The sequence below is a fragment of the Oxyura jamaicensis genome, chromosome 2 (genome assembly GCF_011077185.1).
Source record: "Oxyura jamaicensis isolate SHBP4307 breed ruddy duck chromosome 2, BPBGC_Ojam_1.0, whole genome shotgun sequence".
Taxonomy (NCBI): domain Eukaryota; kingdom Metazoa; phylum Chordata; class Aves; order Anseriformes; family Anatidae; genus Oxyura; species Oxyura jamaicensis.
In genome coordinates, this window is record NC_048894.1 from 15,033,413 (window position 1) to 15,055,197 (window position 21,785).

Below are 21,785 nucleotides of genomic sequence, written 5' to 3' on the forward strand. Positions count from 1 at the left end.
CTGGAGTAAATAGTTCTAAAAAAATAAATTGTTTTGTACAGTCATATGGTTTGTCTTTCCTGGCTTTGTGTATAATTATGAGTTGAACATACATTGTTTTATATTATGAATCTACAGAAGTGAGTGTGCTACCCTAGAAAAGAGAATTTTATTGTCCTGTATTGAAATGGCAACAATGCTGGGCTAAAAATATTTGTATAGCATTATTATTGCAGGAATTGCCATGGCAACTTGAATGACAGTATTAATAATGACACCATAAGCCCCACACTGCCTCACTTAAAGTTGCTAAAGAATTCAAAGTCACATAAAAATAAATTTTTTAGATATTCATATTCAAAGCAGGAAAATGTTCTCATTATTCAAAGTCTATACCAAAAAGCTGACCATAGTAATGATGGTAATTTATTTTTCTTCAGATTTCCAGTGCATGGAACCACTAGGTATGGAGTCAGGAGAAATTCACTCTGATCAAATCACTGTCTCCTCCCAGTATAGTGCTATCTGGTCTTCAGAAAGGTCTCGGCTAAATTACCCTGAAAATGGATGGACCCCAGGGGAAGATTCTACCAGGGAATGGATACAGGTAAAAAGATAATACTTTAAAGATATTATTAATAATGGTCTGTGGAATTTTATTGAACGTAGAGAATGCAAAAGAAAGAGCAAAATAATACAGTAGAGTACTTCTACTTAATCTAAGAATCGTTGCAAGTGAATAGCTCACATTCCTTATTAGACACACAAAAAAAGACTGACTCCCAAAGGTATAAAAAAAGGAAAGGTCAGGAAGATTAATTCTTCTGCTTCCTACGTCTATTGTTTTTTCAGTCTTCTGGGCACAAATAACAGAGATTTTGGTTTAGTGGAAAAGTCAATATTAGCTTAACATGCACTTAAAGTGGAATGTCCCAGTAAACTGAGCATGTGCTATGTCTCAAGCTGATTATAGTTAAGCATTAATACAGGATGGTGTTTTCATGCACTCAGATTTCACCTCAGAAGATCTAAATCCCTTCTAGAATATCTCACACAAGAGATGAGTTTACCTGTCTCTGTGCAATGGCTATTCTTCCATGTCCTTAAACACAGCTTTTTTAGCAAGACTGGACACTTGGGCTTTGCAGTGATAGTGCAGGAGTAATACTACAAACATGTGCCCCCTTGAAGAGAATTTCTGGGTTCAGCAGGTCTGCTCAAGCTTGTTGCTTGCTAATTGTAACCAGGGCGTTATGGTGCATGATTCCTGAACAGGATAAAATTGCTTGTATGAATTACTGTATGCAAATAGCAATCTATAGTAACAGGCCAATATTAATTTCATTAGGCCAAGAAATACCGATTTATCTTGATTGTGTAGGTTGACTTACACTTCTTTGTTGTGATCTAGTTTCTATTTCTTTTGGCAAAAACTAAGAGAAGGACTTAAGCATATTAGATCAATATTAGTGATACTGAAAGTTTGTTCATGTACATGAAACTTTCTTCCTGCTCCTGTTGTTTTCTGTAGGAAATTACTAACTGATATATAAAAACAATGCCTCATTAGCCATCAACAAGAATGTTCACATTGGTTTTTCCTGTGAGGTTTGCTGTCTGCAAGAAAGCTTAAAAACATGTTGAGTAGTAGTTAATAAAGGGAAGAAAGGGGAAAATCTTTCATTTCTGATCCTTCGCACACAAAGGGACTCTCAGATGTCCTGTTTAGGGGTCCCTACACGTCCTGAGCACTTGGCAACTTGGTAATTGTGTATGATGGACCTAATCAGGCTACAGAGTGGCAAAAAAAATTCTGTTGATCCTTTTTCCTTACGTAGGAATAAAAGTTAAAATCTCCCCAGCCTTATCTAAATGCTAGTCTTGTTATTAATCATTGCCACTTGAAATCTCTGGAATGCATGTAGAAAAAGGGTGGAATGCAGAAGAATCAAAGTCCATGTGTTTCATATGGTCAGAAGGCTGGCACTTTTTCTTTATTTCCTTCTTTTCTGCTGTCACTTATGCATTTATGACTGGATAATCAAAACAAGAGAACTAGTCAAATCTCATTCATGTGTTCTATGTGCTTATTAACTTTATTAAGTTATGATGACTACATACATATACATATAGCTTAATCCTTTCACTTAGAACTAGATCTTTCTGAGAAAAAGTTTCAAAGCCCTTTTTTAACCATTAACTTTTTTTAATAACAGACACATAATAGAATCCAAGCTACTCTGTGGTTTATGCTTAAAACATCTGAGGGTACCTCAAGCCTCCTGCTCAGGAATTTCTCAGTCTCCTTTGTGTTCTGCCATAAACCAGGGTGCTCAGTGGCTGAAACAACTACCAAGCAAAATGTTGAGCAGCTTTATGCTGCCTCCAGGTACCCCATCAGCCAAGAAGTTGGAGATTTATTGTATGCTATCCTGCTCATGCCACAGCTCTCACCTACTTCTCCTAGCCCCTGGTTTGGAAAAGGTAGCATGTACCATTTCCCTGAGTATTCTAGCCCTAGGACATCTCCTCCACTGCCCAGAAGCCATGCTGGGGGGACAAGCACCCCAGAGGCAGATTTCACACCAGAGCAACTAAGCTATAGCAGCCTCCACTGCAGAGCTGGGTCTTGTTTGCAGGACTGAGCCTAAAAAAAACTGCTTGAAGATTAATTGTATTGTGTAGACGTGCTTTACTTGTGTTGCAGAAGAACTGTTAATCATGCCTACCACTAATCCTGTGTGGCATCTCATCATCCTACCACTCATCATCTGTGTAGCAGAATGAACCATGCTGATAAGCTACTCTGGGGACTTGTCATCCCCTGACTTTTCACAAGGCACAAAGGCCTAACTCCTCGCTTGTTCCATTTGCGTGATGAGAATATGAACTATTATAATTAATTATTATAGTTTTATTCAACAACCATACTACTAATTCAAGACTTCAAATGTGCTCTAGGTACTTCCCTGTTAAAGTTAACTGACGATCTTGAGATGGGTGCTGAGCACTTCAGATCACCAGGTACCTTGAGCACATGAACCACCATCTTCTACAAAGGCTTGATGCCACTGGTAGTAAGCATGTGCTGTGAGTTTGTATCTAGATAAAGTATTGAAATCCCATGTTTCCTATGGTCAAATATCCCCAGGAACAGATGTTCATCTCCATAAGAGCTTACAGACAAACAACCAAGGACATGCAAATAATAAAATGCTCTGAAATTACCGTTGAAAAAAAATGTATTATTTTCTAACTGGAGGAAGGCACTTTTATATGAAGGACTGAGGTCACTTTGTTCTGTTTTGTCCTGTATGCTATTGTAAACTAGTCATTTGTGTGAAGTATATGCTCTTGTGCAGTACAAATCAAATAGTTTTTGTGGCACAGTGCAAGAGCTCTAGATAATATTCAGTAGCAAAAAAAAAAGAGGCTGAAGGATACTGCTGTGATGAACTTGGAACTTTTAAATTGAAAATTTCTGCCTATGTGCAATTGTCTGAGAGACAGAGTTTTTATGTCTATCATTATTCATTGATCATTCCACATTTTGCAGGTTTCCATACCTGCACACACACTGCAGCTGGTTAAGTAGCAATGTCTGCCTTTAAACTGCCAAGACACATATGCAACCAGGGCATATATTTGAGATATGTACAATTATACATGACCAAAACAGCTTGAAAATTCAGCTCCAAATATTAATTTTGTTAGTGTATCTTTTGTTTTGTTTTGTTTTGTTTTGTTTTGTATAGGGGAAATATTATAGGTCTCCTTTTCTTTCCTCTTAGCCCTCCCTTCAAGGTTAATGTTTTTGCTAAGACAAAAGAAACAGAAAACCTCAGTTACGTATCAGCAAAGGGAGATTGGTATCTACAGAGGACGTCTAGAGGGCATGCGATATGATTGTCCCCTTTGAGGTGTTGACGTCTTTTGGACCATTTCACTGAAAATAATTAGGAAAATAATGTTGGCTTGCTGTTAGCAATGGATTTACATGAATTCCATCTGTGGACATGAAATCCATTCTTTGGTGGAAAAACTGGGTTTCTCCTTTGTATCTGACAAGGTACTAGCTCCTGGATGCATCCAATTGCTGCCTGCCTGCCAGGCTCTGTGAAACAAAAGCTGCCTGTTCATTCCTTTCCTTATTTGTTTTGAAATAAATGCCAAAGCTTAGATTCAAAATATCAATTAGTGCTCACACCATCAGTCTGCAAAGTAACTTCTCCATTATTTTTAGCCTCAAATACACTTTTTAAAATTGCTCAACTGACTTGAGATTTGGAGTGACTCCATAATCAGAAACAGAGTCACTCCAGATTGAATTTCTTCTTTAAAATCGCATTAATAAAGTCTATGGACTTCCTAACATGAATGGAATAAAGATATGCACGAGGCAAGGGTTGCCAAAAATAAGCATAAAGTTAGTTTATTGTCATATGGGATGTTATTAGCTCCTCAAACTTAAGCTAAATGTCCTTGTTTATTACACTTAGGTTTTCCATACTCAGCTGCCCTTCAGTGTGAAATAGCATAATTTAAAATAAAAATAAAAAATAAAAACTGACTTTTAATTTAATCAAGAGCGGGGAACTGCCATTGCAGTCTAAGTCATTGTCCCTCATTAACGTATCCTTTCACAGGAAAAATAGTATAGTGTTTCCATTTCTGTAATCTGAACAACAAACATGTTAATAGGTATCAATTACCAGCCAGTTTCAGTACTTAGAACCAGTAAGAAGGCCAGTGCAAGGGTTTCACATCTGGTTTTAGTGAAACTGTTCCTGTCTGTGGTATTTAAAATTTAAAGAACTGCTGTTATTGTGCAATTGGGAATCCTAGGGGAGTACAATGTTAATGAAATCCATAATGTGAAGGGATTTTATGATTGCATTTTCAAGGCATTCCTCAAAAGGTACGACTGATTTCTGCCATGGCAGCAGTAATTGCATTTTTACAGAGTAGATTTAATATTTGTATTTAAGAACAGCAGTCACATTTACACGCATCTGAAAAAGTAACATGTGGAGTCTTTGTGTTTAGGAAACTTTTTGCATCTCACTTTTGAATCCCTCGAACAGGAGCCATGGCTGGCTGTGCATGGCAAGCCTTTGCTTCATCATGTCACATTGATGGGAGGTGGCAGTGGCGCCCACAGGCAGGGATCCTTTTGGGGTGCCCAGCCAGAGAGTGCCTTAAGGCAGAGCCACTTGAGACCCACATATGTGTGGTTTTGAAGGGAAACTGATTGCCTATTACCAGGGTCACTGGGAACCTCTGCTGTCATCAATCCTCATAATGCTGTGGGTTTTCAAACCCACAAGGAGCAACACCTTCTGGGTACTTTTACCGCAGTCTGTATGCTTTCTATCGAAACGTTTCTTCTAATGTATATAACACAAATCTTTACACTCCCACCAAGCTGGATGATAGTTTCTGGGTGGCATAATTTTTCTTCCATCCTATAACACTGAGCTTGCCCAGAAAATAAACAAACAAATAAATAAATAAATAATAACAACATGTTTGTTAATAGTACAAGATCCTCAGTTTGTATTATGGCTGAGGTTCAACACAACCATGAATTATTCAGCTTTAAGAATCCTAGTATCAGAATATCAAATCAAAACTTTGCAGCCATAAAACAAAAGGCACTAATCTGGTATAAACACACTCTACCAGTTCAAATTTGTTCAAAAAAGGTTAACGGGGGTTAACATAAATAGACATTGTACTCTGGACTGGGTATTATCTGCCATTCTGCTGCTGACACACTACTATACAGTAAGATGAACTCCATATTGTATGTCATGGCTAATATGACAGAAATGGCTCATTCAGCCCAAATTTGTACTGCTGGGTTTTCTAGCAGGGCACAGATCTGGAATGAAGTGGAAACAGAGGCAGAGGTCCACAGGAGAAGCCGGTCTGGTGTGCTACCCCTGGACTCCTCCTGCCCACCCGGACCTCTCCCCACAGCCATGCCTCTGGCACCCAGGGCTCTCGCAGAGCAAACCTCTAGCCCAGCTGCCCCTGGGAATATCAACCGACCTGGTGTAAAATTATCCCTCCGCATCTTGCGGCAGTTAGGGATCTGGAGAAGGGCCAGGGAGAGGTAAGAAGTGGCCTCCTCACAAAGCAACCTGGGAGATCCCCTCACCTCCACTGATTGAAATATCAGTTGTTTATTTAACACTAACTCTCCCGTGCAAGGAAAATATACTTCCATTGATTTAAAACACTTCTATGTATACACTGCTTCATCAGAATGAGTGGGACCTCTGAGGTGGAATTTTCCTTCCACATTTGTCTTCATTCCTTTACATTTGCGGTAACCTACCTTCTCTGTTATTTGCTCCTTTGTAAGTGAAACCCACGAGCATGCATAGTTGATGTAAACTGGTATATAGATTAGTACAGATTTATTCCTGCAGCACTTCTGAAAATAATTGCAGTTCATCAGTTGGTGTCTCGACCTTTCATCTGTGTCATAGCTTATTTCCTTATCAGGTATTCACTTAAAAATGCAGTCAGTATTTATATATTGCTGCTGCACAGCACATTTGTTTCATTAACAGGTTTATTCCTAAATCAGGCAGCTGCTCAGGTTGACTTTACTGAGCAAGCTTATCTAAATATTTCACATGAAAGCTCAAGGAAGTGCAAGTCAACAAAGCCTTTTGGTTTTATTCTTATTATTTCTGCTTCTTTTGGAGTTTGATAATGTAGTGAAGAGCATCATCTTTCTGCACAGAACAACATGAAACCTGGGAAACCTCAGCCTCCCACTTCTTGTAGCCTTTGAAGGACTGCCTGAGAACTGAGGTTCAGAGGCTTTGTGGCAAGGCTTGCCCATCATTAGGGAGCACACTGACATGAAAGTACAAAAACTGTCAGTCCTTTGTCTTCTCTACCACTTAAGAATACACGTTGTGCATGTAGTTCATGTCATTTTACAGTTCATAACTGCACTGCAGAAATCACAAAAAGCAGAGTTATCTTTGTGTGGAAAAGTGTTACAGTTATCTTATGGTCTTAACATACGTTTGCACACGGGCAAAGAATGACAAAAGAATATTCCTTTCTGGAAATCACAGCCAGTGCAGGCTGTGACACAGTGCAGAACTGGGGTTAATTGACCCAGCAGGATACATTCGTACCTTTATTTACTGTGACATGGGAATAAATGGTAGAGTTTCACAAAGGCAAGTACTGAAATTAGACAAGAGGGAGAGGGAGAAATAAAAGGGCCCTGCAAAGTATGAAGGTTTTTTTGATTATTCAAAGTGCTTTAAGAGCTATTTTAGTACCAGAAAGTTCCCAGCCATTGATTTATCACTCTGGGGAGGCTGAAGGGATGCTCAGAGATCTGTGTGCAGCCGTTGGCAGCCTTATTGCTACAGAAGTGCAGGTGCAAAGTGCAGTTTAGAAGAAAATCCTCTCTACATCCCACTGACATGTTTCAGCATCAACCCTAATACAGAGGGGAGTCCTGTGTGGCTTCGAGCAATCCTGCATGCAACATATGGAAGAGCAGCAGAAGCAGAGCCCCTCTGAGCCTCCACCACCAGCCTAATCATTATAGTAGTTGCAGTTCTTTCAGGGGATCCATTATGCAGAGATCTGAGTAGTTTGTATATAACTCTGTAATTACCTAGGCATCCACTTCCCAGTCCAGCCCTACATCCCCTCAATGGCTGCAAGACAGATGGCCTTACAGAGCTGATATAGCGAATTAAAAATGTGTCCAGCAAAAGCACTGAATCAGCAACTGCGAAAATAATTTTGTAAATTTGTCTCACTTTTGCTAAATAGTTGGTTCCAGGAGGGAAAGAAATGAAAACCTTTAAATATGCTTTTAAATTAAATGCCACGTTTTTTTTGTTGTTGTTTTTTTGTTGTTGTTGCTGTTGTTGTTTTTAATCACAACATCTTTTCCTTCTACTTTATTTCACAGAAATTAAAACCACTTAAAAACATCCAGAACAGGATGATTCTTCTCCCTCTTATTTTTTTCCCCATTCAACGGGTTCATGTGTTTAGCTTGACTCAAACCATTTGTTATTGTTTGCTGATTTTTTTAATTGCCAAAAAAAAAAAAAAATCAGTTGTTTGTGCCACGCTGCTTGGCAGGGGAGCTCTCTCCTGGACGCTTTGCAGACCCCATGCGGGCTGAGGCAGCCTTGCCCACCCAGCACCACCAAGCAGCTGCTCCACTGCAGCCAGTGCTTCGTGCAGAGGTGAGGGAAGGTATCTCAAAAGGAGATTTTTCTGTGTCCAGCAGAAATAAATTAATCTACAAGACCGGGCAGGTGTCAAACTGCAGGCAAGGCAGAGCTTAAGGCTAGAAGTTAAATGACTAAGGGCAGTGGTAGAAACACAGTCTTGGGTAAGAACACACAGCTGAGGCATGTTATAATAAGCAGAGTTGTTACTGAGCTAAAGGTCTCTGCTCTCACGGGGCTGACCCCAGGCTGGAGATGATAGGTGCACTGCTGAGTGCTTTGCAGAGACGGTTGTGCATTTTTATTCACTCTTTCCACACCTGCACAGGAGTATGAAGCTGAAGAGTTCATGAGTCCTGTGGGTCTTTCTCCATTCCAGCATCCACGCTCCAGATTTTCTGTTGCTGAGTTATTATTTGCCTCCCCTGCCCTTGTGTTATTCTGCTTCTCTGTCCCACTTTAATTCTGTTCTGTCCATTAGGTGACATTTTCACAGCAGTAGCAAAATAGGTAAAGTGGAAGGATAAATGACATTTCTTGCAAGTGGTAAATACCTGCCCTTCAGACAGCAATTTGTCTTCTTTCCACCAAAAAAAAAAAAAAAAAAAAAAAAAAAGTATAAAGTATATTTCAACAGAGAAATACTTCCATTCTGCTTCACCTCTAACGTTTTTGTTCAAGGTTTAAAAAAAATAATCTTTAAAAAGTCATCACTGTAAACTTCAAGCTGTCTGATAACAAAGCCTACTGGCAGAGAAAGTCAACCAAACATTAAGCTGAGGTTGGGTTCCTCCATCTTCAGTGCAACTGGCTTCTCCTCGGAGGAGCTCTGTTTATAGACAACTTCCAGCAGCCAGCAGTACCTGTACAGTCTGGTCTTTCTCTTCTCTGCAGCCTCCTGTGTTGAACACTTTGGCCAAATTCATTTCTAGTGTTGATCCTCTGAAGCTGCTGAAAAGGTTAATTTGTCCTATTTCATGTAAAACCAGGGCATATTTTAACTGGTCATATTTAGGTTATAAATGATTGTAGTAGGGACTAAGGTGGCTTTCAGCCTTAACACAGACAGCAGCGGCTCTTCCATTGCAAATCCTATTAAATTCAAACTGTGGGCTGAAGGGCTGACAGAGCACAGAATAATTTTAAAATGCTGTTATCAGGCTGTAAAAATTAACAGTCCATAGTGGTGCTCCCCCTTTCTGTGATATGCTTAACTAAGAAAATACATCCTGTGTTTATTTTACAAAGTCACAGCACTTAAAAATCAATAGCTTTGCCCTTTACATAGCTGAAGATAGAGCCAATTTTAGAGAGACAAGGTGGGAGTACAAAAACCAGGCACCCTGCTTTGCCCAGTGAAACCCTGAAAACGAGATTCCAGCAGCCAGAGTTTGAGCACGCCTTGCTGAGAGAAGGGCAGAGCTCGGGAGGAACCAGTCTCCTGCTTTGCTTTAGCACCAGAGGGGAAGTTGCCTTGGTTGTCACCAGCGTGCACCATCCCTTCTGTTCTCCCCATCCTCCTCTGGCATGGGACAAAAGCACCATGCTCAACAGTGAGTCTTCCAAATCACAGCCAAATCACAAGGATTTCATCCACATCTGAAGCTCTGAGGGACACACCAAACAGGATGATCTTGGAATATATAGCCTGTCTCTTATTTTTTCCTGAACATTTACAGTACCTTCACCACACTATGTACTGCAGTTACCTGACATTTTTCTAGAAAGTAGCAGAAACTCATATTTTTTTAAAAAGTGGTGACTTGTTTGGTGACCCAGTAGTAAATTAAAATCATCATACACAATGTGTATGAAATAGAAAATCGAATTTTGGTGCAATGAAACTGACAGTTCCATTTAACAGAGAATAAATGAATGCAGACTCCTGTGGATGACTGACTGATTTAAAGAGACTGCACCGATTTTCTGAGATGAGAAAGCTGATCACAGAAAAAATACATACATTTCTATGTGACACAGGTTATATACCTATTCCAATTGCCAGTGAAATTAGGCTTTAAAAGTTTTAAATCTCAGACACTGTCATTTTTCCACATTTTGCTGCTACTTTTATAGAAAACCCAAAGTTTGAACTTTATAGCAAATTCCAGTGATTTCAGTGGCACTTTCTCTGATTCCAGTGATCACAATCAGATCTATCTTCACTATCAAAGTCTGAGACAGGTTTAATAACACATCATATCCTCAGTTACGAACTTCCTACACAATTAACATAGGCATGCTGCTAAACAGGAAGAAGCAGAGGTTACTTCTGTGTGTTTATGCATGTTTAATATTGTATTTATATTTAAAATGCCAAAACATATTTCAAATCTAGCCCTGCTGCCTGTACCCTCTGATTTCAACAGGACAGCAGCTGGAAAAAATAAATAATAAAAAAAAAAAAAAAAATGCTCCATGAGAACTTCATAGGCAAAATTCAGTGTTTTCTACCCAAAGCCCAGTTATTCACATGTGAAGCAGTCTGATAGAGAAGCTTTGGATTACTTGTTTCCCATTTGTGCATTAGTTGCTCAGTACACTTGGGGGAAAAAAAATCCTACAATTATGTCCCTCTCTCAGAAAAGAGTGGTTCTGCAAGTATTGCTATAGAGTTTCCCTTTTCTATAGTTTTTAACACAAACTGGGGAAGGTTACATTCAAACTGCACTAAATAGTTGTCTTCATTCCAGATCAGAGGATTAAGCTCAGGTTTAAAATTAAATGTAAATTACAAATAAGTATTCAGAAAACGTTAATTAAAAGTATTACGTTCCTGACTCATTTATGGCTCAGCAAGGGTTCCTAAGTATCTTAGCTGGAGAAAGGGGCCATTCACATTCCTCCTTTTTTGACCAAGTCATTGTAAATGTCTTAGGTTATCCATTTGCAAGTTAATGTAGTGCTGAAGCAAAGGTTTTCATTTTAAAGAAGTAATATTTCACAGCAAGATATGCTCCTGCAAGACGTAAAACAATCTTTTTCTAAAGCATTGGGAGTTAATCAGCCTTTCTCTTCATTGCTACTGAGAGGTTTCAAATGGCACAAGATGCTGATTACTTGGATCCCAGAGCCTATAGAAATCCCAATACTATTACATTTTCCTCTCTTTGTTATCAGAGTTTATTGTATCTTGGTGTTCAGGTTTTAAGTAGTTTTGAAGTAAGAAATAAATTAAGAAGAAGGTATTTTCTGAGCCTCTTGAATAATGATCGTGTCACATCAGAGCCCTACCAGGACGCATAGGGTGGAGCTTGGGAATGAATGAATAGTGGCAGGATCGCTCCCTGCCACTGCATGGGCACCGGCTGCCTTTCACACAGTACACTTAGCCCCTTCCAGGGGAACAGGGCATTGCCCGAGCTTCTACACCCAACCCCTTCAAAGCCTCACACTAAAAATATCATGCAGAGCTAATGTGTACCAGTGGCAGCGCTTCTCTCAGCCCACTCGCAGCATTTCTCTTTCGCATTTGATCTTTATAGTTTCCATACTGGAGTGATTTGGTTTGCTGAATTCTGGAAATGTCTCAAGTTGAAATGCTAGTGTATTAACCTGCTGTACTGAGTCTCTTTTGTTTCTCTTCACCAGAGTGCTGCTTGCCAATTTTTACAACTACAGCAGATTTTACTATTCAAACACAACCAGATGGAACACCAGTTCAAAGAACATGTCAGAATTAAATATTTCTTTTTTAATTAGTTGCTTCTGATTTATGCAAAAAAAAAAATTAACATAAAAGTGGGAGAATGTGCCATGAATCCAGATGCAACACAGCCCACACAAGCATTATCTTTTCTCTGTCAGAGACACAGAGGCCTTTTCTTTCGTTTTTTCTTGTCTTTTCTTTTTTTCCTTTTTGTTTCTGGATTTTATTTTCTTTTACTTTCTGCATCTTTTCTTTCTTCAGCCAGCCCCATAATGATGACTGAGGTTCTTTTATGTCTGCAGTCATATGTTTTCATGACTATCTTGAATATTCTCTTGGAGAACCTGGCTGATCTGCCTCTGCAAAAATAAATAAATAAATGAAATCACTGAACTCAATACTGCAATCCCAGCATCAGTATCTCAATGCGATAGCCTGCCTTGAATCAATTCTTTGTTTTCAGACAGGGAATATTTACGCTCACGTTTTTTCTGCTGTAGAAAAGCATTTGGGCAGAGGGCAAAGAGTGTGAGGAATATTTCAACTGCTAAAGAAAGTTCATTTCCTTTTCACTGCCAAGTGTTCCCATTTCTTTGGCAAGAATATTTGTTCATCTTTGCTTTCATACCTTCCTGTTTTTGCCAAGTCACATAAGCATCAGTTCAGTAAAGCATACTGACTGAGGGCAGTTGTTTAGCAGAGGCTAGAAGTTGAGCGTGTGATTAGCTGCTTTCTCTTCTGGGGCTTTCAGTATGTTGCTGTCAAGGTCGATGAGAAAGACTTCAGTGACTCAAGAGAGATCCTACTAACAGCATTATTTTCATCTTGCTTTGTTTATGGAGCTGTCACAAATAACACTGAGAATCTTGCACAAAAGTCTGAGATGGTTTATAGACTTAGCTACTTTCACTTAAACTCAGGATGAATATTTACACCCTGTCATTAATCAAGGAGTTGTGTGCTCTTGTAATGATGACTTATTTCAAGGATGAAGACTTTTGGAAGTAATTTTCCAACCAAATTAACAAAACTCCTTTCAGAATCTCAACTAGAGCTTGTGCCATTTTTATTTAGCATTATAATCTTTTTTATTTCAAGCTCAATCAATAAAAGAATTAAGTGATAGTTTTGTATGCATCATGGGAGAACATGATTGGTCAAAACAACAGCAACATCTAATAAAAAATATGGGCTTAACTAATGAAAAAGATCAGATCTTACTTAATTAAAATATTTGACAGAAGAACAGTGAAGCATCACAACAGTTAATCTAACTCAGAGCACTGTATGCTATCTAGGGAAATGACACAGTTCTCTAAAAATATTTACTTTGGTGTGTTGTGTCAAGTGATGGATTATACAGCTTTTCAAGCCACAAGAGATGCCCACAACAAAAAGCTTCCTGTTGTTAATCAAACTCCAGTGCTTTGTCCTTTATTTTCTCAAGCTGTTGAGCAGACCTACAGTAGGAGTGTTAAAAGCTTGTGAAACTGCTCCCTTGCTACAGCTCCCTCAATGACTGTATTTTATTTAGCAAGGCAGATTTTCATTCTGAAAATAAGGACTTCCATACAATGGCATGGTTATGCATGACAACAGGGAGAAGCAATATTCATTTCATGTCATGCATGTTGTGTGCTGTTTGTTAACCAGCAGTTTGCTAAGACTTGCTACATGATATATTGTGCAGAGCTAAATGTTATTCTTTTTCCTTCTCCTTAACTGCTCTCAAATCAAATGTGCATGCCACCCCTTGCATATCTATGTCTTACAAATGTGTCACCCACTCACATTTTTTGGAGACAGTAAGACAGCAATAAAAATACTTCTCCTGGATGCTAAAAGATATTGCAGAATAAATAGTGATGAAATAATTCATATATAGAAACCACTACTGTCTTGCAATATGATTTCACAGGAAATAAATTGATTTTAGAAAGAGGAACAACTGGGGCTTTTTTACATGAACATTTCTCTCCTAGAAAAAAAAAAAAAATACACACTTGAGATATTCCTCATTTCTTGTAAGTTCGAGGCTCATTCCTTTAGGCAGGTCTGCTCCCAGTCTTGTACTTACCAATAAAGGTGGTCACATTGCAACACAGGCAATTTGTTGGATAAGGCCCTAAGGCACCATTTTACCGAAGGGAGTTGCTTGTTAGTCTGAATGAAGGCGAGCAAAATTTTGAAAAAGTGTCAGTATACTACAGTTAGTTAAATCTAAAATTCTGGTCATGGAAATGAAATGTCATGATTTCAGGCTTGGAGACAGCTGCCTATCTTGATCACAGCCATACAGCATGCAATAACTTACAAAATCGTTTGCATCCTGTAAAATAAATACCAGATGTTTGTTTATCATACTTGCAGAAAGTTCAATGTCAAATAATTGCAGGGAAATTCATTTGATGTTCATCTTCAAAAGTACTGTGTTTCATCACCATATCTCTCTGCAGTTCATTTTTACATGAAACACAAGTTCTTGACACAAAAAGGACAATAAGTCCAAAACAAAAAGCTAGCTGTTAAGGATTCATATTAATATCTTGGCTAGCAGTGACTGGATCTGAGAAAAATGGTTTACCTCTGGTCATGTAAACACTTGGAGGCCTCTGTTGAGAGAACATACTAAGCTGACTGGAAATTTCATGACTCAAGAAGCAAAAGTCTCCAAAAAGCATATGAGTTCCTAATGATTTGGTGACACATCTGTACTAGAGCTACTAGCTACCACTCTGCAGTGGTTCCTGTGGGTAACAGTACCAAAGAGCTATGTCTTACCTCTGTTACACTTTGGTACCTTCAGATTCCAGTCATTATTAGCAGTTGACATGGTTGAGCTCCAACCCTGAGCAGTCCCCATGACATTTAAAATGTGTACTCTATGCACAATTTTGCATTTTACAAAAGGTAAAGTTTTATAAAAAAAAAGAAAAAAAAAGAAAAGAAAAAAAAAAAGAAAGAAAGAAAGAAAGAAAGCAAAATTCATCACAAAATAATTAATAAAGATGAGTTTAACAGCTTCTTTAAGATGTTTCGTGCAGTTTCCAAGGTAGTCTTCTACATAATTTATTTCTATCCCCTTACTTAGAGAAGATTAGTAAATGTAGAACTTGATTCACAAACACACTTAGGCACTTCAGAGAGGTGCTCAGCATTGCAATTCTGTTTTTATGCACCTGGAGAGGAGCAATTCTTCTGGAGGCCAGAGTGAAGAACAGTCAAAGGGATGAAAATGCCTTAAGCTCTACCTCTCCTCTGGACCTCTGTGCTGAGACCAAGCTAGTACTAATTCCAACACTTCTGCTTCCCAGCTGCTTAACCCCACTTTTTTTTTGTATGCACTGTCCCTCTCTCACAAAACACTGATGGAGAAATGTGATCCTTTTTCCTCTATCAACTTTTGAGCAAACATCCCTATGCATGCAGCAGGTCCGGGGCTGCAGCTTGCCACTGCAAGGGATTCAAAGCTGCAGCAGGCAGATGAATGCTCCAGCCACCTGCCCCCAGGTGAGCCAGGGCTGTTGTTGACATAGCTCCATTTTTCATGAAGTACATGAAGATTTGCTGATCTGGAGAGAGCAGTTCTACATGAAGAGATGTTCTTTCTAATGAGAGGAGATGCCCCCCTCTTACATTCTATTTCACAGTTACCAGGGCCAGGAGAACAAATTGCCTCTTCCCTACCTGTAGGCAAAATAAAATAAAATTAAATTAAATTAAAATTAAATAAATAAAATAAAATAAAATAAAAAATAAAATAAAACAAAATAAAAAAAAAATGGAGGCTTGCTCAGAGTCTCTTTCTCCAAGTAAACTGTTAATTTCTGGCAGGAGAATTTCTACCTACCTTTTGAATTCTGTCAGTTTTTTTAGATTAAAGTGTTATAGGACTTTCAATGCCCCAAGATTTAAGGGGGTGTGTTGAATATCAGTGCCTGGGCCTGAGCAAAATTTGGGCACCTGAAGTTCTATGATGGGAAGAGGTAACTGAACAGTCAGTGCCTGAGGTGCCTGAACAGTCAGTGACCGGTAGCTGTAATTGTCCATTCAGGCATCAGCTAATCATATCTTCCCCTAAATCCCCCATGTTAAATTTTAACTTGTCCTCAAATGTCTAGAACTCTTGCAATAGGGCATTGCTTGACTTTATTCACAATGAAGTACTTACTGTATATTAAAAAGCCCCTACTAGAATCATTTCAAATCAGTTGGAACAGTACAGGCTTGGGACCCTAATCATTTCAAAACTGAAGAGCTGTTTCAAATTGTAAGAGAAGCAGATCATTTAAATAACTTAGCTCTGCACTCCCTCAGACTTCCAGATTTTCAAGTGCACTTCAGCCTGGAAGTGAATGTGGTATTGGACATAACTCAGCACAGCACACTTTACAATCAGCAGAGTACAGTTTGGAGAGCATTTGAAGTTAAGCTGAGATTGCTCAGTGCAATGATGCCCAGATTCCCCCATTAACTTTCAGATTGCAACAATCTAACATCTGAGACTCTCTAGTTACTTTAAATCACTTGATTGTTTTTGTAAGGTGGTGCTCCCATTTTTTTTTTTAAAGACAGGATTTTTTTTTTTTTTTTTTATCAAGACAAAACAAAACGTTGCAGTATTTCACCTCCGAAGACCAAGGCTGAAATATTGCATATAGACTTTACCAGCTTTAAAATCTGTGGCAGGGGCAGCAGCTTTGTGCTGAAAGCCAGTCTTATCTGTCACACACAAGGCTCCTATTCTTGTGTTGGAAGACTTCAAAATGACTCGTATATGACATGGGCATTGAGAAAGCAGCCAGCCTGTCCTCAATAGCACTTCCTTCAGCCTTCTGAGAGAGAATGCAAAGCATGTTGATTTAACCGCTCCAGCGCCTTTGGATATATGACATACATCCAGGAAAAAGGATGCCTGTGGGACACAGGGGACCAGTATGCTGCATCCTGCATGCTTTGGAAATAATGAGAAGGCCTGAGACATTCACAGGACATTTACATGAGAAGGGCTAATTCAACCTATTATTGTGCTACTAAAGTCTGGACAACTGAAGTTGAGGCGAATTAATTGCTCTGATTAATAATTTGTGAACAGTGTAATTTTGTGGTGAAATTAAATGGCTTGTTTTAGGAAACAAAGAGAAGGTTCTAGCTGTGGAGAAGGCAGGGTGATTAATTTGATTTTAATCTGTTGTTATGGCTAAAGAAAGGCAGTAAGGAAATGTCAGGTGTTGCAAAGCTGTGGTAATTGACCAGGCAGAGAGAAAGTTTTGTGCCTAGTTTCAGCCATTTGGCAGCTGGGACAAAGTCTCCTTTTGCTAGCAGAGCTGACTTTGGTAGCCTCACTCTGGAACCCATCATCATCCTCCCAGTTCAATTTCAGTGATGCCGTGAGATGAGCCAGATGAGGAAACAGATCTGTATTGCAAATAACTTAGGGGGGAGAGTGAAGGGGGGTTAACCTAAATCATTTCTCCATTTGGTTGCAATGTAACCTCATGAGGGAAAGAGAAAGAGAGAGTGGTGGAAGAAGAGAGAAAGACTCCAGCATGCATTCATGTGCACACCATAGCATACATTTCTTCAGCAAGTTCAAAATGCTAGTGTTTTCTAAAGACTGAAGTTCACTACAGTTGTCAGGTGGAAGAGAATTATTGCAGTTGTGTTAATGCTGCTTTTTTTTCTGAAAATACCTCATACAGTACAAGCTACATTTGCCTTTTCCCCTACAAAATTACACTGTGATTCATAATTATCTTGTGACTAAGTAATACAATATGGGTTTCTTTTCTCCCTGTCTGTTTCCAAGTTATGAGCTCCTGGGTTTCAGCAGAATTCTTGTTATCATTCCCTAAGTGCATAGCTTTGATATTGTACTATTAAATTTCATCCCATTTTTAATACTCCAATCCTCAGGGTCATTCAGCTCTCACTGCTTTACTCTCCTCTGTATTGGCAATGCCTGGCAGCTTTGTGTCCTCAGCAAATTTCATTAGCATCTATGCAAGATAGTTAATGAAAGTATTAAGGAAGATTGTTCGCCATATCGGTCCTTGAGGAGCTTCACTAGTAACTTGTGTACAGTATAGTGGTTCCCAGTGGCACTGATGGGGTTTCTGGTTACTCCCCCATAGAGCAAAGATAATTCTCTAGCATGTGGGTAACACTCTTGAGTGACCAGGCAAATGTTCCTGTCTCCTGTGAGACACTGCTAGCAAAAGAGGAGGCTATGACCATATTATTGTCAACAATATGCTGCAATTTTCCTTATACAAATCCTTATTATCTCTGTAAAACATGTGGGGCTCGTGGGGTCACTTCTGCAGTACTGTTGTTCTCTAAACTGATTGTCCTCACTGCCTCACCCCATAGGTGGATCTAGGCCTTCTCCGCTTCGTCTCTGGAATTGGGACCCAAGGAGCCATTTCTAAAGAAACAAAGAAAGAATATTACCTGAAAACATACCGCGTAGACGTCAGCTCCAATGGAGAGGACTGGATTACACTTAAGGAGGGAAACAAGCCTGTTGTAAGTCTTTTTTCTTTTACCTCTTTTTGTCCAAGAAATAGCCTACTGAACTCCTTAGTTACTATCTGTTCTTATAAATAAATAAATAAATACATAAATAAAGGTTTAATCAGCATGCTCAAGGTTCACAGTATCCCAAATCCAAAAGACAGAAGTTGTCTCTATAGAGATGGGCCACATAAATTGTTTGTGGGCAGCCTTGAGCAGCTGAAAAGGTGCTGCATCGCCCACTGCAGCCATCAGAACTGGAGTGGTTTGGCACATTTCCCTGGAGTATGCTGCTGTTTCCCAGCTTGCTAGAGATTTCCTATGCTGCTGTTTCCCAGCTTGCTAGAGATTTCCTATGTGACCTTGAGAAAACAACATGGGGGACCTTTTAAAAAACATACATACATCCCTTATTTGCTGCAAAGCTGTGGATATGTGAGGTTTCAGTACCTCAGCATAGCCCTGCTGTCTTGCAGGAGTGCTACCCAGTCATTAGTAATTCGTTAGACTTCTAAGCATTTCAGTGGCGGAGGTCATGCAGGCAGATAATTAGGCATATATTTCCATCCTTATAGATTTTTATCACCTTTCAATTTATCAGCGCATTTGCTCCTTCTGACTTCCCAGTCAAACAGCTTTAGACACTCATAAGAAAAATCTTCATTATCCACTACCATGAGCATAAAGCTCATTACTGAAAAGTCAGTTCTGCTCCAGCTCTCACGCGAATAGTCCCAGTGAGGCTGTGCCTCCCTTCCTGCCTCACCTGGGACATACCCAGAGGCAGCATCCCCAGCCACTGCCAGGGGCTGATGAAACTGGAAAGGTTTCTGCTGACTTTCTTCAAAAGAGCTTTTTTGTGGCCTTTCTGCAAGGACTGACTATGGCTGTGTAATATTAAGTTGTCAGTGTGACCATGTCTAGATGTAAATATTTGGTTACTGGTTTGTCCCTTACTCATCTGTAAATGCTATGCCAAGGCCGCTGCACTTATCTAGTCAAAATGGTAGCAGTGATGAGCGTGTTTATCTTTCTTCCTTCAAAAACTTTGTAAACAAACAAAATAAAAATAAAATTAAAAATAATAAAGAATCCTGAAAGCCTCTCTTTTACAGGTGTTATCCTGGTTTTACAGTTGAGAAGGACCTTTAGGAGGTCAAATGCCTCACTGTGGTCAATACATAATGATGTATAAAAGTACAATATCTGACTTGCCCAAAGTCACAGGAGGAGCCAACGCTGCAGCATGTACAAGACACAGAGTTTCCTGGCTCTGGTTCCTGTAATCTGAACAAATGCCTCTTTTAAATTCAGACCATGCCCGATTTTCATTATCAGCTTCAATTTGTAAACTCTCCAAGAGTGTATTTTACATGAGTTTCCATTGTACGTGCTGTCTTTAATTCATAGAGAATTGAACTAAATGTCTAGTATTTGTTCAAAGGGTTTATAAAAAAAAAATCAGGGTCCTAAAAGGACAGTTTTGCTGTTTATTAGGACAATAAAAAACTGTACAACCAGTCTCCCTGTAGTATCTTTACTCAAATCAAAAGTTAAGGAGACTTGGCTACGGAAAAATGACAGGCAGCTACCAATGTCCTGAAGGAAGCCTCAGTGAGTTGTGCACTCATCAGAAGCTGTGTGCATTAGAGAGACTCACTGCCTTAGATAGGGGCACACCCTGAGAACAGCAGCATGTCCTTTAGAGAAAAAAAAAATGCTGAAAAGAAATGTAGATTCATTTAAAATCTCTTGCTGGGTATGAAACTCCGATATTAAATTATTTAACAAATAACCAGGCCTGATGAGCTGGCAGCTATGTGCTGCTGGCCTCCACTGCAAATTAGCACAGTTATTGCAAGTAACAAACAGGAAAGTAGACACCGTATGTAAGAAATGGAAGAATATCTCATAAAAAGCCGGGGGCCCGCGTCCCTGGCAAACAACAGGAAGTCAGTTCCCTCTACGTGAGAAAGAGGCAGGAAGCTGAATCACCATCTTTGGACTAGAACATTGCAAGTTTTCAGCTCTGTTAGGAAGGAGTGTGTTTGCAGGATCCTCAACATGAAAGCACAGCACAATCCTGTCTCTTTTTGTGGAAGTCTTATTGTTCATCTGATCTGCCCGTTAGCCTCATGGGACTCAGAGAAAATTTTAGAACCCACTCTATAGCTTGTAAATAGACTTCCATCTGAGTATGCACGGAGATAGAAAGCTGAGTGTTTGTTAAAAGGATTTAAAAACAGAAGGATAACAGAGCGAGGGTTGCACAACACACTGAAAAACACTTATGTCCAAGGACCACAAAACAATATGTGTTTTTAGCTTTACTGCATACATGGATTTTCACATGGTCTAACTGAAATCCAAACCTTTAACTTGGGCATGAGGTTTTATAGTTTTTTGCATCATTCTGTGAGTGTGCAAGGAATAAAACTCTCCTAATTGGGCAGTGAGGGATTATTCCAGGACATGGCAATCCTTGATTTGCAGAGAGCTGCATATAGACCTGGGCATTAGGAACATATCAACTTTGGCAAGGAGTGGACAGAGCCTTGCTGTGTTCAGGGGGGCTCCTGTTCTCCTGGTGTCCCTGAGCTCCCCTGGTCTGCTCTGCAGCCTTATGGTGTGCTATGGGACGTGGCAGGTGGCAAGTATTTTTTTTAATATAACTGAACATCTTTTTCTTCCCAAAAGAAAGCTAATTTTTCTGCAAAATTGTGTTAGCAGCTTAATGAGATAGCTCTCCATGTAAGTCTTTTGTCTTATCCCCCACGAAAATAATCCTGGCTAGACCTTGTATCACTAGTATCTGTAAAGCACAGAATTATAAACACCATTTAAAAGAAAACCTAACATATATATACTTTTTCTTTCCACACAAAGGTGTTTCAAGGGAATAGCAATCCTACTGATGTTGTTTACAGACCTTTTGCCAAACCAGTTTTAACGCGGTTTGTGCGAATTAGACCTGTGTCTTGGGAAAATGGAGTATCGCTGAGATTTGAAGTGTATGGTTGCAAGATAACAGGTAGGTCCTGGGAAGGATTTTAAAAATTTGAATGTAGATATGTAAACAAACTGAGAAAGAAAACCCAACAACACAAACATCCAGTGTTATCTTAATGTTGTTCTAGCATTCTCTTTTATATGTTTGGCTTTAAGAATTTTAATAAATAAAGTGCAATTACTTTTCACGTAGTTCTTTTACAGCTCCGTGCAAATTACCTGAGATACACAGCTATTTTCCAAATTCTTCCTTACCCTCCCGTCCCTCTCTCTCATGACTGCTATTTGTAGCTTGATCTCAGCAGATTTCATATACATATCTAGGTTTATATACACTGCAAGGTGCAAACCCTGAGATCTGAAGGCTATTCCAGCATCTAGACATATAAACCCAGGTTTCCACT

General features: G+C 39.3%; 1 protein-coding gene across 5 annotated transcripts in view; it reads left to right on the forward strand.

Moving 5' to 3' along the window:
* Window positions 1-21,785, forward strand: part of NRP1 (neuropilin 1) — a 111,046-nt gene that overhangs the window by 59,671 nt on the left and 29,590 nt on the right. For all 5 annotated transcript variants that reach the window (XM_035319503.1, XM_035319506.1, XM_035319504.1 and 2 more), the window contains 3 exons: window positions 420-586; window positions 18,229-18,384; window positions 21,259-21,403. In XM_035319503.1, coding sequence (XP_035175394.1) covers window positions 420-586; window positions 18,229-18,384; window positions 21,259-21,403 — 468 coding nt within the window. The remainder of the gene's footprint in view (window positions 1-419; window positions 587-18,228; window positions 18,385-21,258; window positions 21,404-21,785) is intronic.